Source organism: Ambystoma mexicanum, chromosome 1p (genome assembly GCF_040938575.1).
Source record: "Ambystoma mexicanum isolate Mex_15411 chromosome 1p, UKY_AmexF1_1, whole genome shotgun sequence".
NCBI classification, from domain to species: domain Eukaryota; kingdom Metazoa; phylum Chordata; class Amphibia; order Caudata; family Ambystomatidae; genus Ambystoma; species Ambystoma mexicanum.
Window position 1 is genome coordinate 744,498,773 of NC_090921.1, and position 19,582 is coordinate 744,518,354.

At 45.4% G+C, this 19,582-nt stretch overlaps 1 protein-coding gene across 2 annotated transcripts in view; it reads right to left on the reverse strand.

Moving 5' to 3' along the window:
• LOC138580074 (methanethiol oxidase-like) overlaps nt 1-19,582 on the reverse strand; it is a 443,490-nt gene that overhangs the window by 376,950 nt on the left and 46,958 nt on the right. For both annotated transcript variants that reach the window (XM_069650339.1, XM_069650330.1), the window contains exons 2-3: nt 5,087-5,140; nt 3,497-3,609 (exon numbers count right to left, since the gene is read on the reverse strand). In XM_069650339.1, the coding sequence (XP_069506440.1) occupies nt 3,497-3,609; nt 5,087-5,140 (167 nt within the window). The remainder of the gene's footprint in view (nt 1-3,496; nt 3,610-5,086; nt 5,141-19,582) is intronic.

The window sequence follows — 19,582 nt, forward strand, 5'->3', positions numbered from 1 at the left end:
ATTAAAATTAGACTAGGAAGGCCATATGACTGATGAAGTCATACAGAACAGAGGGGTTAAACAGGGGTGCGTGACTGCCCCCTTAGTGTACAACTTATATGTACATGATATACCTCTGACAATAGCCTTAGCTAATAATTGTCCTCTGAGTATTGGCAAAATACCTTGCCCGGTTCTTGCATATGCTGATGATCTTTGATCACACTATTAGTGGATTACGTCGATCAGCCCTAGCCCTCTGGGAATACTCTGGAAACAATGGCCTCGCTATTAATGTAGAGAAAACTCACATGATAAGATATACAAGTAAAAGAACTACACGTGTTAAGCTCTATATTAATAGCGTTGAAATTACATTTGTTCCGGTGTATAGATACCTTGGAGTCGATTTTGAACCCAAAGGTAAATATCTTATATGCAAGCGTAATCGAATGCTAAGAGCAGCTCAAATTACAGCCCTCTTTAAAAGTTTTACAATAAAACAGGGTGGATATACCCTTTGGGGAACTCGCCATCTATATATCCAAGTATTCTCTCCTCTGATGGTGTATGGATTAGAAGCATTGATTAAACTGGAGCTGAACTGGTTACAACTGATAGAGGGAAGATATTGGAGGAAGGTATTGGGACTCCCTTCCTGTATCCCAATGGCTCTTCTAAGACCTGAGCTTGGATTGATATCTCTAAAAGCATTGGTTTTGAAAAAGAGAGTAGGGCTATATTTAAAGATGGTGAATGGAATAAGAAATGCTCTATTGACGACAGTTACCCAGGAAATTAATAGAGAAAGTTCTACCTATCAAATGGTAAACCAGATGGAACAACTACTAAGGGACATCTGTTGGTCACATCGAGCAAGGCTGTATACGGAGGAAATGCAGGTTGTATTGGGTAGACGAGTAGAGCTATGGGACTGGCTGGAGAATTACGATCATCTCCGCAAGCTAAAAAGGTATAATTTTGTGCAATCTAGGTTATACACATTTAAGAAGCCGCAACAATATTTGATGCTATGCCCGTCCAGTCGGCTCAGAAGATTTATACTCCTATTAAGATTAGAACATCTTCCCACTAAAATGATTACGGGCATGATAGACAAGATACCTAAAGAACATCGATTTTGCCGCCTCTCTCAGAAGCAAGAATTACTTGAAACAGCTAAGCATGTCCTCACTGAATGCCATTCAATGGAGGGTGACATAAAATATTACCTTGAAAAATATGTGCATAATTGGGATACAATGGGGGAGATGTCGTTTTGGAATCATTGTATGAATATCAAAAGTATGTGGCTATTAACTGCACTTTATAATGTGTGGCTGAAGGTAGAAGTCAAACTGGGTGTATCATTATGAGGCCTGTTATGATATATACAGGCCAAGCTGGCAAGACTAAGAGATAAAGGGCCTCATTACAACCCAGGCGTTAAGGGGTTAACGGCGCCGTAAAAGGTGTTGGTGCCGTTAAAGCCTTAACGCCTGATTACGAGGTCCCTTTGCGGGTTGCACTTTAATGCCTGCTTTTAGCAGGCGTTAAAAAACCAACCCGCAAAGGGACCTAGGAGCTCATTACGGCACCGTAATTTACGGTGCCGTAATTAGCGCATTCCCCATCATTCCCATTGAGCCCTATGGGCCAAAAATGGGAATGAGGAAGGGGCCATGGTGAATGGGGAATGACCGCCCTGCCAACCTTGGAATGGGGCGGTAATTCCGCCATTCACCATGGCGGTCCCCGGCATGGACCATGGTGCTAATAGCACCATGGTTTAGCGCCGGGGTCGTAATGAGGCCCAAAGACTATTGTTGTGGGGTGTTTAATTTGGTCTTGATATAAAATGTATATTTCTGGTATATTTTATATATAGATTTTTTCTTTCTTTAATGTATATATATTGTCTGTTTTTATGACATTATGTTATTATGTTTTTATGTCTCTATATGTAGTCTGACATGCTGAATATGTGTAAAGTTTATTATTTAAACTAAATCACATTAAAGATATTATTATTATTATTATTATTATATTAATGATACTGTCGTAATTCAACTTGTGTGTTTTAGGACAACTTTTCATGAATTTTTTGTTTTTTTAAATGTATTTATTTTAAATTTGCTACTATATGTCCATTGGTAAATATATAAATGCTGTTATGGTCTTGGATGTATGACGTTGATGATGAAATATTATTTATTATTTCTTGATTAAGTATGAATAGTGTGAAAAGTTATGATTAACTAATGTGCACTTTAATAAAAACTGAAAAAAATCAAAATTAAAATGGTTGCTGTCGGAAAAAGGCTAGGGGAAGGGGCATGGTGATGACACCAGGTTCTAAGGCAGTTTCCACGTGTTTCTGTGATGTCTAATGCCTTGTGATGATGATGACGCCTTTTGTCAGGCATGTTGGTATGCAATGTTATTATCTGCTATATGTAATTCCAGGTTTGTCTGCCCATCAATGTCCCTGATTGCTATACGCACTAATCCACTAAAGTTGTTCATTCCAACACAAATGACACATAGCAGCTAAGACACCAACACATGGCAATTGAACCCCGCTCACAACAGACGTCAAACATCAGAACACTACACCTCTACAACCAACTTACATGCCTCACCCTGCGCCAATGCATCATAGCACCATGGCCACACAAGCCTCCCCTTCACACACAAATCTCTCAATGCTCTTGAAACAGAAAACCTTGAAACTTACCCCCATGAAGAGTTCAGGGTACTTCAGTCGGCATGCATCCACACAGCAGCAAAACTATCTTGCATTTCCCCTCTCTCTCTCTCTGCACTAAACTACCCTCTCCTTTTCTTTCAGATCCAGCAGGGATCCTGGAGACCATGCAAATGGCAGCACAGCGTGACATGAATCACAATACCATAGGATCTAGGTCTGAATGTTGCTTGTGAATAAGCAAAGCTGAGGAAGTCCTCCCACTAAAGTCTTCCACCTGCAAGGTCACTCTTTCATCCCCCACTTCCCCTTGTCCATTTCGGGGGATCCTCCTGCACCACCCCTCCCACTGCATGGTCCATCTGCCCCCTGTCTCAGCATTACCCCAGTCCCCTCACTTTCCTCACCAACCCCCACTCCATCTTCATTCCAGTCTCCATTCTGGTCTCTGCAGCTTTTTGGCCCCGCTCTTCAGGCCACAGGTCTGGAGACCACAATCGAAAACATAACTTAACATAATTATTGGCTCCATAAAACTGAGATCCAATACCACCACTTCGGATTCACAAATCGTTGCACATTTCCTGGTACCCGTGCATGCTTAATAAAAGGGACTCCTTTTGCGGGTGGTTGGAGTTTACAAATGACAAATGATCACTGCTATACGTTCTTAATGACATTCCTCATCACGCACAGCTGGAGATACCTGTTATAGAGGTAGTGGCCTATGATAGCCGTGCCCCGAGCTGATGCATTGCCTTGATGCCACACTGCTCCCCCATCCCTGAGTATATGCAAGGGGTACAATACCTGGCTATAAGTTGGAGATTCCGGGTCCACGTCCACTGTGGCCAGAAAGTCTGGTTTCTCTATCCCAGTGTTGCGGTAGATGCAAACCACATATATTAGCTTCTCCCTGGGACCTGCAGCCAAAATACAACAGCCATTGATGCTTAAACAAAGATAAAACAATTTGAAAAGGTGTAGAAATGACAGGGCCTGGGATCCAACAAACCATGTTGCTGTTGGCATGGCTAAAACTGTAGGAAGGGGACCTGCTGCCAACTCTTTTCATTTCAAAGCTATTTACCTTCGAAAACTGTATGACAGACTCACATTTCCTTTGATAAGCAAAGTGATCCTCCAATTGGAATCCAGCTGTCTTTAATTGGGCCACAAATCATCACTCATATGATATTTGAAGGTAGGAATATTCATTAGCACCCGTGGCGGGAGACTCAACCAATCAGGCTTGGATTGCAAGCTGAATCCCACAATCTCAGCCTGCTTTCCGAGCATTCAGGTGGCTGCTTCCCCACGCCCTGCCATCTTATCCCCCACCCTACCCTCCCTTCCCCTCCAGACCCAGATCTATGTGATTTCTTCGAGAAAAAAGAAATCCAGCGGCTGAAAATACCAAATTTCTTTCTCTGCCCATTTCAATGCACCTATATGCAGGGGGAGACCCCCGCAAACCCCACCCCTAGTCCCCTTACAATATTTATCACCCTAACCCACTCGCCCCACATATATATGCATTGAAATGCACAGTTCAAAATTCAGCATTTTCGGCCGCAGGATTTTCAGCAGCGAAATAATAGGGTGATACCCTGGTCCCTTCTCACCCCAGCCCCACTTACTTGATTGATACGGCAGCGCCCCCGCCACCACCTTTGCTGCTACCACTCCATGTCCCTGCTGGCCGCCATGGAAATGAAATGGAGCCCCATCTTCCATGACGGCCCCTAATACTGCTAGATAAGTATTTCGTTTGAATGAACCGTAAGGTAGAGGAGTGCTGTTCATTCAAACAGAATACATTGCTATTAGCACCCTGGGTTTGGAGATTTAAAACCTGGGGTTCTAAAAGCAATAAGCACCCATTGGAGGGGGAGGGGGCTTTGCTGGCTGATAACGTCACTGTAGCCCAGTGATAAGGCCCTTGCATCGCTCAGGCCTATAACTTGGGCCCAGGCCATTAACAGCTGGCGAAGCCCCCCTAGCGGGTGCTTATTGTTTATTTAAAAGGGCAATTATGACAGAATCACTTGAAATAAAGATGAACTCCAAATTGACAATGTCCTAATTGTTGACAAAGGAAATATGTGCTGCCTCATTTAAAATCGTCATCAGGAATTCTGTAAGTGAAGCCATTATGAATATCAGCTGATCGGACAGAAGATGTCATGAAAGACTGATTTCTTTCTTCCAAATCAAAAGGTTGAGAAATGTGTTTACGTTTGTCCTAACCTTGTCATTACTCTGGTCAATTGAAGAATTGTTTCAGTGCCTTCTTATCTGTCTGGAAGGATTACACAAGAAAGGTCATCCTGGAAAAACATAAATGATACTGCGGGTCCACGCCCCTCCTGTGTGGCCAAAGGTAGAAGGGAATCTTACCTTTCATGGCATCCAGAGGGGTCTTGTACCCGGGACCACATGCTTCACAGTCGGCTGTCGAAAGATTGAAAAACAAAGAAATGTTTCATATTCTGTTCATAATCAGAGAAAAAAGCATCAACATGCTTTACAACATGACAATGTGCACCACACGCACACTGTACTACCTTGACATCATACAACATTGATGCACATCATACTAGATCAACACATGGACATGCAGAACACATGCACCTATGAGCGAGGTCTTTATAAAACAGGCAGTGATGCCTCACCACACACAGCCTGTGCGCGCTGCATGCAGTAAAGGTCAGGAATGTGGTAGCACAACAGGTGCTGTCGCCCTACAACCATGTTCAGCATCGCAAATAATGTCCCCTTCAACTATGGTAGAAAGATTAAGTTAACACTAAAAACATGGCTCTTTCAACAATACCTGCCGGACAAAGAAAAATCCCTCATTCCCTCCACCAACCTGCGTTACTGTATAAAATGCCAAGCCCAATTCTAGAAAAATCCTGTTGTAAAGCGCTACGTTGCTCTTGAGCTAGGTTTGTGCGATAAGCAATAAAATAAACAGGACTCAGTCACTTGACCTGCAGTGTGACATTTAACATCCCAGATCATAGTCTTTCAGTATCTATAGAATAGCAAAGTGATCTCTCAAGGAGTATGCCAATAATGTATGTATTGTTTCTGTAGGGACAGCAGGCTTCAGTGAGTTGTCAAAAGGATCCCAGAGCTGCACTGTTGGGGCCATGTCCAGATACCTTTATCCAAGGAGTCGGCATGATTCCTATAGCATTTCTGACAAGATTCATGACTCACAACATCTGTTCATGGAATTGCAAGGCATTGTGAGTCACAGACTCTGGGAGACCATGACGGTTACCGTTATTCCCGTTCTTTATGTGACTGTTGCTTGGATGCACGTACACCGCCCCAGCCAGGCAAAGAAGTACAGGTTGAGCGTAGCCCCTGTTTTTTTTTCCCAGCCCTGGACCGTGCAAGGGTGTACTCTTCCCTTCCCCGGAGCAGAGACAGGTCCCATTAATACTACCCCCCACGCCCTGGAGATGGACTACACCCTGAGTTCTTTGGTGCTTAAAAGACAGATACCAGAGTGAATTGTTTATAGAGACGTCATCGGGCCCCTCTTTTTTAAACACACACTTATCCTTGAAACCTACACCCTAGGATTCCCCTGGCATGAGCTCCATCTAAGTGGGGAACGGCTACGTCAACTCACCCTTCTTGGAGGGTGGGCTTCCTGCAACCAATCGCCTTCCTAAACTCAGGTACCACCCACATGGAGAGTGAGGCCAGAGGATGGCCTCTGTGGGGGGTCCCGTCTTGCACAGCAGCCTCAGGCAGGCCCGCCAACCTATCCCTCTACCCCACGCCAGGGTACCTCCCCTCTACTCCTAATTAATAACAACGGCCATCTACATTATAACCTATCTATCCCTACTCAACAGTTACCCTACTTAACATTCCCCTAATACTGCAACTCTCTACTTCCCCCTACTTAACATTTACCCTACATAACATTAATCACATATACACATAACTACTCATGCATATATACAACACACAACACCATGTGTGCTGCAGCCTGTCACCCCTACACAGTACCTTGAGCTCTGTCCTGGGGCGCTGGCTCTGAATGTTTGGATGCAGGGCTGCTCCTGAGGGGTACTGCTGCTGATATTATGTAGACTGGGCATGGCCCCACAGATGATGCCTGGGGCCTGGCCCCTTCTCTTCTGTTAGGGTTGCCCACATGGGGTCACCATAAAAGGGAAACACTCCCCATGCAGCTGCACTCTTTACACTGTCTTTAAACTGTTCTTGGTGGCCCACTGTATGCATGGGGGACCGCCCACACTCACTGCCACACAACCGTGGTGTTTCCATTCAATGGTTGGGCCCCGTTGGCTTGGGGGCCCACCCGATGCCAACTGTGTGGCCCGGGCATATTTCCATTCAATGGGTGGGCCCTGTTAGCTGTGGTGCTCACCTGATGTTACTGCTGCAGCCGGGCACCATTTTTGTTTTTGGCAGCAACCCTGTTGCCATGGGGACGCTGCTTAGCTCACCGCCGCTCTAGCGGTATATATCTTAATTTAGGGTGTGCCCTGTTGGCTGGGGGTCCCACCCCGACATCACTGCCATGGCCCGGTCACCATCTTCACCTCAGGCGGTGCCCCTGTTGCTATGGGGACGCTGCTGTGCGCTCAAGCCTCCTCTCGGTTTTACCCCTCAGCTATGCATTGTTGAAACGCAGGGGGCGAGCCGCGTCTTCACCCGGGTCGCTCCGTTGGGCAACTTGGGGCTTCCTTCACCCGGGACGCTCAACGGAGCGACCTGGTACTTCCTCACTACCTCCTCTTCACCCAGGTGGGCCACCAAGGTCCACCCGGGGCTTACACCTTCACAGCTCCACCCTCTGGGGTGGAGCGGGCTTCTCTGCATTCCCTCCCGGGCTGCTCCTGACATATGCAGCCAATGAGGATTTTTTTTCATGACGGGCCTGCCTCGCTGGCCACGAGGCGGGCCTTTGGGGGCACGGCTGGGCAGCCCGATTGGGTCCACACTCCACATGTAGTCGGCAGCCACTGCCACGCAGCCAAGGCCATAAATATCTCTGGGGCCCTACTGGTCTGGCCCCTGGCCGGGCGGACAGGAGCCACAGTCCGGGGCCGGCCGAGCTGCTCCAAGCATACCAGCTCAGCCCCCTGAAGTCTCTGCGGAGGCTCCCCATTGCGCTGCTCAGTGCTTTTCAAAGGATCATGGCCCCAGGGGGCCACTTGAGGCAGCGACCCCCCATGTAAGTGTCTCTCCTTCTCGCTCCTTTTTTTGACTGTCCTTTGAACTGTCCTTTGTTTTAAATCCTTCAGGATTCTTTTATCTCCCCTACCCAGCCCATTCTTGGGCAGGGGAGTTCTTTTCTATTGTTCCTTTTTCTTGACATTCCATCCAGCCCTATGGTGGGCTGGATGGTTTCTCCCAGACACATACACATACACATAAAATAAAACACACACACACTACACATTTAATAAAAACCTTTATTACTACATGAAGACCTGAGAAAATGGTCTACAGCCGAAACAGGAGTATGGGAGAAGGCGATGAGGGAGCAAAAACAGGAGCCTGGGCTCGACCTAATGCAATGGATAACCCTAACTGTAACATTGTTCTATCAGACCACGGATAAAGACGCAGATCAGATGTGATAATCTAAAACGATGATAAATCACCAGATCCACCACCAATATGGAACACTGTTTGGAGTCTTAGGGGGTGCAATGGATAAGCCTAACTGCACCATTGTTCTATCAGACCACAGATAAATACGCAGATCAGATGTGATAATCTAAAACGATGATAAATCACCAGATCCACCACCAATATGGAATACTGTTTGAAGGCTTAGGGATGTGGGGTGAGGGAGGGGGGGTTGTTGGGGTATGGCTGTATGATTAAACGCTAATAGAGTAGCACTGTTATGACAAAAAATTGATTGATGTGATCGAAGTGTAATGTTAAGCAAAACCAATAAAAGATGTACAAAAAAAAGACCATTACTACACTACACTGGTGTCTTATGTCTCTCTTTCCTGTGTGTTGCCTCAGAGGGCCATCATGTAGCCCAACTAGCCAGGTCCCTTGGGGCCATGGGCTACTTGAGGAAAACCTATTAGAGAAAAACATTATGGAAGCAGAGTGAAGGGTGTGCTGCGGCCAGCACATATATTGTTCTATTTAGGTCTGACACATATTAGATAAACACATATAGCCGCACAGAATGAGAAAAAGATGCATTAATGTTGGGGTTGCATAGGTTATAGATAGGGCAGTATTATAGGCCCAGTGTTTAGTTGATGTGTTGTAGCGACATAGGATGGCATGATGTGCGGGAAGGATGGAAATAAGCAGAAGATGGAGTCAGCATGATAGTATGGTAACTGTGAGGTTGGTGTGTCAATTAGACAGAAGTAATGCCATTTTAAATGTTAAGGCCTAGTACACAATGAACAGACGAGAACACAGGCCTTGGTGTGGAGCTGCAGCTCTGTTAGTTCAACTCCAAAAGCAAATCCCCTTTCTCGTTCCACAGGAGAGATGGGAATTGAATGTTAGTTGATAGAAGAGTAGGAAGGGTTGCACGCTTTGAAGGACAAATTCATGGGAATAGGGCACGAGGCTCTGCAATACCACTGAGCCAGACAAAGATTTAGAGCACTAATGCCCTCACCCCGTGGCGGACACCTCATATGAATTACACCTAGACACAAAACTTAAGCAAACAAATCCTCAAAATTCAGACTCAAGAGCGATGCCAAGCTCACGTCATTTCTGGGCACCCGGGGTAGGGAGGAGATAAGGGGGAGCGTTGGCTGGAACGTCTTGTGATTTGGGACAGGAGGAGCAGAGGTGATGCCAATAAATTTAGTACAAGGTCGGGGATAAAGCTTGTGTGTGCCCAAGGAATCTGGTTTACTGAGGAAGCCTATTGTCTTATCAAGAGCAGGGTTGGCATCGCCAAGTTTATTTGATCGTGTCTGGAACAGGAGGGTGCACATAACGTGACGGCCCCAAATGTATGGGCTCATCGATAAGAACCCACCAATCACCCATTTGGGTTTGGCAGTGATGATGTAGGGGACCACGCGTCTAGGAGAAAAGGGGTAGTGTTGATGTGGTCAATCAGTCCAGGAACTATGGGGGGATTACCATGTTCCATAGCTGGTAGCCAATGATGGTGCTGGGATTATGTTGCACTTATTATTATGCCAAGTATTGTTAATCTGCATTTCTTCTGCTATAAAAGGTTTAACGTCTTGAGACAAGACACGCTCCTTTTCAGTTTGCTTCTACAGAACCGTCTGAGACCCTTTTTTGCATGTAATACACATTGTTTTCCTTGCAAAGTGGTGCAGTGATTACTTTGGTCATTTGGATTGTTTTTATTCTACGGTTTTTGGGCTGCCAGCCTTTCACTGTCAGCACAGATGTTTTGAAGAGGGAGCCGGCTTGCCCCTTGAGGGTGTCTGTTCCTTAGCAGAACTTGGTCTCCGGGTAGAATGGCCAACTTTCTTGGAATGTCATTTGGTACAGATGCTCAAATTATTGCTCTTTCACCATTCTGTCTACTGGTTTGTCAGGGAGTCAGGAGCTGCGTACTAGTATAGTCAATGAAGGAGTTCGGCCGGGGAAGAGGGTTGCCGATTACATCCTGTAGGTTTGTGCACAGGCATTTCATAATTTCTCTGGAACCAGTATCGCTCTTGCTCACATTTGGACCTGACTCATGTGCTGTTAGGTTGTCTTTGTTCAAGGTTCTCATGGTTTTCTCAGCATCTCAGTTGGTGTTGGGCAAGTATGGGGTGATCTAGGCATCCAGGTAGCTCTTAATCAATTGGTTTTGGATTTATGGCTATTCATACATTTAACTAACATTTGGTATTCCTTGGGTTGCCAAGATTTTTTCCAATTTTGAAATCAGGGCCTCTGTGAAGGAATGTTGCCAGACAACGACTGAGGGAGCACACATGCTGGTAGCTCATTTCTCCCATTGTTTGTGTCCCTCTCCTGAGTGTTGATAGGTGGAATAGAATCAGCAGATCCCCCGGCCTGGCATGCTGAGATGTCTTTATGGGAGGGCAAAAGGGGCATTTGCCCTGGGCCCCCACCTTAGAGAGGGGGCCCCACAAGGCTGCCTGAGCTGAAGAAGTCAATTCCTGTTGTTCACCAAGCTTAATTAACACGTCAGGATACTTTATGGCATGCTGCTGGGGCTCAAAACCTATTACCTATCTGTTGTTGACAAGTACATTCTGCTCTGATCAATTCATTCTGTAATGCTTTCTGTGTCCACTGTGTTCTGATTTGATTTGCTATGATTATTTAAAATGTGCAAATCCTCAGGGAAACCAGGAAGAGACTGTATCTCGGTGCAGATGTCAACAGTATGGCGAACAAAGAGAACAATGTAATCATAAAATGAGGTGACCTATTATTGGAAGAGATTCGTTTTTAGCTTCTCCCTTAATTAAGACAGGGAATTCATTTTCCGAAGGTTAGCAGGTAGCGAGTTCCAGGATCGAGGGCCACAGATAGAAAGGTGTATGTCTCAGCGATGTACCAAGTGAGAAGAGGGGATTGTCAAAAGATTTTGACCACAGGATCGGAGTAAACGAGTTGGGCAGTGAAAATAAATATTGGAGACTAGATGGCTAGGGGCTAGACCATGGAGGCAGCCAATAAAGACTTCCGCAAAAAGGGGATATATTGAGATGGTTCTTGGGAGATCATAGGGAAGTCTGATGGCCACGTTTTGTCCGGCTTGGAGACAATACATCTGGCCAGACAGAATGACCGTAGGAATGGCATTAAAATAATCCAGTTTTAAATTCACGAATGTCCCAACAACAGCTGGACGATCATTTTCTGTGTTGAGAGGAAGAATGAGCTGCAGTAGTTTGAGTTGAAAATACATGTATTTTATTTATTTATTTATTTGATATTTGTAATGCGCCTATAGAACAAATGGTGTTTCAAGGTGCCACAAGAAAAAAAAGGGGGGACAAGGGGGAAAGATACCAATAACGGTCCTACTAGTCCTTGTGACATTTGGATCGTGCACGTGCAGTAAAAATACATGCAAGTGAGGCAGGGAAGTGCTGTTCTGCACAAATGCAAAGTGCAAGGGTTGGGACGGTAAGTGCAGGGCAAGGAGGAGAGAGTGCAAGTGAAGGGAGGCAGAGAAGGGGGGAAAGGGAGTCAAAGGGGCTAGGCAGCTGCTAAGGGGAGGCCAGGTGGGCAAGTGCCAGGGATTGCAGGGGGTGAGGGACTACATGCTAAGTGCAAGGAAGGGGGCGGAGTGGGCGGGGTCCCGGTGCCCTGTAGAACTCAGAGAGAAACCAGGCAGCCAGTCAATGCAGCATACAGGGGCGTTAGTAGGGGAGGGGGAGAGGGAAGGAAGAAGAGAAAAGGATGGTCTGGAGGAGCTGCCAGAATTTAAGAAGATCCGGCTCAAACCTGAGAAAGGCAGGGAGACGATTCCAGTGGGAGGCTCCTGCGCAAAAGAGAGAGATCTACCCCCCCACTCTCTGCTTAGAAAAGCATCTGATCTGATATGAGAATTGGAGCTAGAAGACCGAAGGGCCCTAGCAGAGAGGTATTTAGGAAGAGAGAGGTGGATGTAGCGGGGTCTCAGGTCCCTGAAAACCTTCTGAATGATGCAGAGGGTCTTGAACTTGATCCTAACAGCAACCGCGAGCCAGTGAGAGATTTTAGGGCTGGAGAGATGTGGTCTTTGGCCTTGAAGCCAAGAATAAGTCTTGCAGTCCTATTCTGGATTAGTTGAAGGGGGCGAAAGGAGGATAAAGGAAGATTGAGGAAAAGGCTGTTGCAGTAGTCCAGCCTAGAGAGAACCAGAGCTCTGGAGATGGGGAGTTTCTGGGGGGAGGTGAGCAAAGGGAGAATGCCTCCGAGGAGGTGCAGCTGATAGTGGGCCTTCTTATCAAGGTCTGCGATGTGAGGAGAGAAAGAGAGAGAGGAGTCCAAGATGACACCAAAGTGTTTTGCCTCACAAGAGGGTGAGGGGAGGGGACCCATAGAGGGTGACCAGAGGGTAGGAGAGAAGGAGGGAGCTGGGGTCCCAATGAGAAACATCTCAGTCTTACTGGCATTAAGGCAGAGATCATTGGCTGCACACCATGCCTGAAAAGCAGTCAGACAGTCAGGGAAGAGAGAGGAGGAAGAGGAGGCAGTGAAGCTCAGCTTGAAGGAGAGCTGTGTGTCGTCTTTATAGCATTGGAAGTTAGGAAAGAAGGAGGAGATCAGGGGGGGCAGATGGGCAAGGTAGATGTTGAAGAGCCACAGCAAGAGGATAGTGCCTTGAGGGATGCGGCAGGTGGAGAGTGTGATATGGGAGAGAAAAGGGCCCAGTTAAACCTGGGAAGGTCAGTCGAAGAGGAAAGAGGTCAACCAGTCCGGTGCCAGGCCCGTGGTGCCAAAGGTGCCGCAGAGCCGATTTGTCAAGGTTGCATGATTGACCATGTCGAAGGCAGAGGAAAGATCCAGAAGTATACGAATGGATGCAGATTTTCAGTGCCTCTGGCTGCTCTAAAGCTAGACAATTTCACTGACATGTAAATTACAGTTCAGGTTCAACTGCCAGATACAGCCAAGGTTTTTAAATTTAGAGGAGAACATGGCAGATATTTCAAATAAAGCAGGGCAGTGGACACAGGAATGTGAGTCTGTTTTTGGGCCAAACAAAATAATCTCAGTCTCGGTGGGGTTTTTTGCAGCCTATTTTCCAGCATCCAACTTTTAACATTTTGAGCACAGGCTAATATTTGTTTGATTGCTTCCAGGGGAACTTTGAGCCCGGTGTAGACTTGTATATCGTTGGCATAGAAGTGGTAGCTTAGATTAAATTGTGATTTTTCTTTTTAATAGTGGCTGAAGGTAGATATGAAATAATAACGGGTGGAGGAGGACCCTTGTGGAGCTCCACAAAGAACATGCAAGGAATCAGAATTATAGGGTCCCATTTGTACTTCAATTTGAAAGAAAATAAATTAACCACTTCAATGGTTCTTCAGACACCAGAGCAACTTTGGCCAGTCTGGAGATGAGAATATGAAAACCAACTGTATAGAAGGCAGCCCTCAAAATGTCCAAGAACAGTTTCAGTGCCGGGGCAAATCCTGAACCCAGACTGCAAAGTGTCACGGATTCCATGTTCTTTAAGAAAGTTTTGAAGTGACTGTCTTCTCGAGAATCTTAGTGGGCCATACTAGGCCTGCAATGGGGCGGTAATTGGAAAATAAGTTATGGGCCAGTGATGGTTTTTTTAGCAGAGGAGTTAAAAGGGATCTTTTAATATCTATTGGCACCATGCATTGAACCAAGGAAGCATTTACAAAAGCGGCGATAAAGGGCATTCTGTTTAGCAAGACAAGTCAGAGTTTGATCATAGTTATGATTTGTGGATTTTAATTTGGGAATTAGAATGCATATTTACTCAGAGATAACTAGGGTGAAGGTGAATTTGGGTGACATCAGTGCAGTGGATATCAAAGGATCGGTATCTGACATGGGGGTTGAGTATTGGACAGTTGAGAATCAACATTCAATCGAATAGAGCTCACTTTTTTCATGAAGAACTCATTACATTCATTGGTCAAGTTTGGGAGAAGGGGATAAACTAAATGAAGTACAGAAGGGATTAGCTAATTCTTGTATCACTTCAAAATTTTCCTTAGGTCTATTATCAGCAATATCAATCTGATTCTGAAGGAACAAGAACTTTGCTGATAACATGCCCTTTTCATATAGATTCAATGTGAATTTCGCAACTTGGTGGTCAAAATGATCTCTAGATTGAAGTCAAATCGTGTCCTTCTTTCAGAACTCTTTCTTTAGGGTCCTTGGTGATTCAGTATACCACTTATTGCTCTTGTTTTTAGACTTGTACCAGGATTTGAGAAGTGCATTCAGGTCACAGAAAAGTGATTAGGTGTCCAAACTGTAGAACCACAGCTTTCACGATTGTATCCTGGCATTGCCAGCAGACGATCCTGGACAAATCATCATATCACTGAAATGACTGTGCTGTCATCTGTGAAATGTTTACCATCTTACATGCTGGTAGCATTGTTCAGCCAATTACCTGATCTTTCTATTTATGTAGGCCATTTGAGAGCAGGGGGTTCTAGAAGAAAGTGGACCAGATATCGTAGGCCTCTGGCAAGCATATTCAAGGTCGGCTCATTTGACACCAAAAAACGGTTTGCTTTTTTTTTACAATTAAGATATATTTCTGCACAAAAATAACAATTTCACAAGCCTGTATTTCTGGCGTATTTAATGTTTTACAATACATAAGATAAACACAGATAAAATTATTTAAGATCACATCCCTCAGTAGTCTGGCAGTTATATACTTGACTATGGAGATGGAGACAATGAAGCAAGAATCATTCCAATTAATACGCTCCTATAACTTTTTTGTTTTGTCATGTTATATTGGGATATATATATATATATATATATATATTATTTGTGTACTTTCCAAGTCAGCTCCCTAAAATGTGATTATTTTAGAAAGCGGTACAGTGCAGAAATTGCAGAGTGGGTGCTAATTCCAGCATCGCCTCTTAACTAATGCATGATCCTGGAGATCTCATTTAATCTCGTATTTGTCAAAATCGTCAGTCCCTAAACCTTTCAAAATTGTCACCCTTCAGAGTGGTTTCGTGCTCACTCATGGTTTCACTGGCATTAGTGCTGCTTCCTCTGAAATAATTGTGAGCATTGATATATGGCACACCACATCCACTTGTTCCTCTGCTCTCTAATGGCACCATTACTTGAAAACCATGTCCCTCTTCTAATCTCAGTCCGTCTGGATACGGTCATGCGCCGGCAATGGAAGTGCTAGAGCCGATGGAAGATGCAGTAATCTGACTGATTCCTCCAACTATACTGCTAGGTGTAACCTTCTTCCAACATGGCCCGCCGTCTCTATTTCTGTGAGTGTCTCCCTTTGCCCTTTGCCCAGTTTGTTGTATCCGTCCTTTGGAACTTTTTTGCCCTGCTCGTACTCCGTTCCTGTTGTACCAGCCTTGTTCACCTTTTCCCGGCTTCAGTATTACTTCTATTTCCGTGTTTATTCTGTCCTCCTTCAGTTCTCGATCCAGTTCTACTCGTTTTCCCCTTGTATTCCTTTTTTCCTCTCTGGACCGGCCCTGCGTCTTCGCTGTATTCTTACTTTAGCCTTTCTTGCTTTTCAGCTCTCTGTTTACTTTCTCGCTTACCTGTAACCGCTTTATGTGGTTTCTGACTGTTCTTAGATTCCCGCCCCGTCTCCCCGGTTGGCGGGGATCTTCTCTCTGTAGCCGTGTCTTTCACCAGCATTTCCCTCTGTGCTCTGGTCTTTGTGAAGCTCACTGGCATTTCCTTCTATTTTTTCCTTGGTGTGAAACGAGCCGGAAAATCTCTCTTATCCTGTCCTTTGTTTTGTATCCTACCTTTTCCTTTTTCCGATACTTCTGTTTTCGCCCGCTTGGCTCCATCTTACTGTCCTGGATAGAGACATCTTTGTTTCTCGTTATTCTGGCTAACTGCCCGAATCTACTTACCTGCTCTCACCTGTGCTACAGTTACCTCTACCCCTCCGACATCGGAGTGGTTCTTCAGACTCCAGTTCGGGGTCTGCTCCCCTTTATTTCTGGTACTCATAAAGGTGAAGAGGACCGCACCTCTGTGTGGCAATCTCAGGAAGAGGAACTTCTGTTGGAACTGTCTGAGGATTAAGAGGACTTACTCTTCACTTTGCTTACTACAGTCAAGTAACCCACTCAACGACTACAACAGTGTTTTTGTGCCTTGGAGGCTTTTTCCCTGGATTTTAGAGGCTTGCTCCTCGGGGTTCCTCTTGACCCGAGTACGCCCAAAGTCCAAGGTGGCCCCCGAGGGAGCTCGCCTCTATGTACACCAAAAGAAGGATAAGAAGGCTAAGGAATCTAAGAAGACACGCAGAAAGAAGGATTCAAAAGCCCACGAAAGCAACTTAGAAGAGGAGGAACGGGAGGGGTCGTCGAGTCTTGACAGAAACAGACACCTTCCTGGTAGCTCCTAATCTCCATCCTCTATCTATGTTATAGTATATGTATCGTTCTCCTTGCTTCCAATTGGTCCTCTGCATCCATGCGTGAGCACTGTTGCATTCTCTGAGGCAGCTAATCTGAGTCCACTGACTATTCTGGATTTTGGGCAACTTTTTCCATACAATCTGTGTTCTACATTTATACTATGGCCAGTGTGCCTTCCTCATGTCTGCTATTGGTGAAACGTGTCCTGACCCTATGTTAGAACACAAGTACCCTTGTTGAGGACTGAAAGTGGTGCCCTTGAAATGCTACTTATCATTCTGAAAACAGCAAGAATGAAGAGGGTACAGGGACTGAAAGAGAGTACCCATGCTTATTTTGATTGCTGCAAGGCACCATATCAAGCTTTGGGTTGTGATTATGATAGGGGGGGTATGACCAGATTTTCTGCATCCCTTAATTAAGTTGGTTCAATGATGGGGGCCCCAACGATGTCCATGCCCATGGCCCCAAAAGTACTTAAGATGGCCCTGCTGGCAAAGGACTCCATTGGCCCTCCTCCTACCCCTACCTGCGAGGCTAAGAACCTTGGGGTCATCTTTGACTCCACACTTTCCTTCTCTGCACACATCTCTGACGTCTCCAAAAAGTCAAACTTCTTACTGCACCTTCTTAGAGGTACTCTGCCTTTCCTCTCCTTCCCCCAGAAGCTCACTGTCTCCCAAGCTGTGGTCCTCTCCAGGTTGGACTATTGTAACAGCCTCTTTCTAAATCTACCTGCCTCCATTCTTCGCCCTTTACAACTAATCCAGAACAAGACTGCGAGACTTGTCCTTGGCCTCAAGCCCTGGGATAGTATCTCTTCAGCTCTGAAATCCCTTCATTGGCTCCCAGTGGATGCAAGGATTAAATTCAAAACCCTGTGCATTGTCCACAAGGCTTTCTGGGGCCTGGGCCCAAAATACCTTCAACTATCTCTCTGTAAATACCTCCCATCTCGAGCCCTTCGCTGCCCTTCTTCTAATTCCCTCAGGGTCGGTCGTTTTTCAAAGAAACGAGCCGGTGGCAGATCTCTGTCTTCGGCTGGGGCCTCCCTTTGGAACAGCCTCCCGTTCACCGTGAAACTTGAGGAGAACCATCTCCGGTTCCGGAAGCACCTCAAGACCTTCCTCTTCGCTTCTGCCTTTTCCCCTCTTCTCCCCTGCTGATCTGTTTCTCTCTCTCAGCACCGTGCACCTGGCCACCCTCTGTCCTTTGGGCCCAGGTACCTGGTCACCCTGCCTCCCTCCTGCACTGCCTCCAGGCCACCCCCGGCACAGGGATCTGTATCTGTACCCATACAGTGCCCCACTCTCCTTCTACACTTCTCAGATATACATTTATTATTTATTTATTCATTCCACTTATTATTTATTCTGTTCTCTCCTCTGTTCCGCACTTTCCATTTATCCCCATTCCCTTTTCCATGCACTTGCGCGTTCTTAATGTCACTGGGCCTAGTAATTTTTGTTCTCCCGTGTTACCGTCCCTTTGCTTGGTCACGCTCTGAAACACCTGTGTATGAGCGCGATATAAATAAAATATCATATCATACACAGGTACCTATGATCTCTTCGACTAGTTGATTTACAGTTTGAACCCACACTTTATCTCATGTGTTTACTTTGCTGTTGATGATCCCTTGTTCTCACTCATGTGCTTGTAGAATAACTATTAGTGACATTCTGAGCAGCAATCCCTTTTTGAGCCATGACGACACCTTTTTACTGGTGGCCATGGCAGTGAGTAATATTGCTTTTTTAAACCATGTTTTTATTGATTCTTTTATTCAAGAATCAAGCTTAATTCCCCACATCAATAACAATTAGAAATACGACCCTCAATCCCCCCGCCCCCCACCCCAATACAATTGTGGACATTTCTGGAGTAACGTCTAATCAAAGGTTGCTACTTCTTATCAACATGAGCTGTCAGCTATCTTTATCTAATGTTATCTATCACCCCTCATTTTTTTCGGACGTACTCCTACTACCCACTTTACCTCCCCAAGTTGATTTGTTGAGCTAGGCCCAATGTACCCTATTCCCCTTTCCCCAAAGTGCCTCAATTCAATTTCCTGATATTACTTCACCTTCTACCTCTCTCTCCTCTACATGGATCTGTTTGAACCCCATTTACTTATGAATGGTCCCCATTCTTCCTGAAAAGCTCCCTTAGAGTCGATGACTAGAGCTGTCAGCGTTTCCATAATAAATATGCCCCAGACCTTTTGCAACCAATCTGACTTATCTGGGGCCAATGGGTATTCCACTTTTGTACTTAGGCTAGCTGAAACAAAGCTTCCCACATCCTTGGGAATCAGTATTGCTCACTTTCTCTAGAGCTATTGCCCAACAATATCTGTAATGGGTCCAGTGGTAACTGTTTGCCTGTCACCTCCAGTATATTTGTATTTTGGGACAGGACCACCAGACATGAGACAAAGTTCCCACCTGACCACATGGCCAAGGGCATTCCAAGGAGACCCCTCTATACATTTCGGAGAGTTTCAATGGATCCCGATGACACAGTAGAATTTTAAAATGATGCTCCATGGCTCCCGTAAAGTGGTGTCCATGAAATGGTAGCCTGTAGATCTTATTCCAGACCTACTCTGGGATTTCATAACCTGCCAACTCTTCCCAATATCTCTTAAAATTCTGCCTGCCCGAAATATCAGAAGTGATAAGAACCTTATATATTTTAGATGGTATCCAGTCATTGCATCGAATACAAAGCATTGAATGCCAAAAGCATCGAAAAAAATGCATTGAAAAAAAAGCATTTACGTGTGAGATAACCACTGTGGATCAAAAGCCATAGA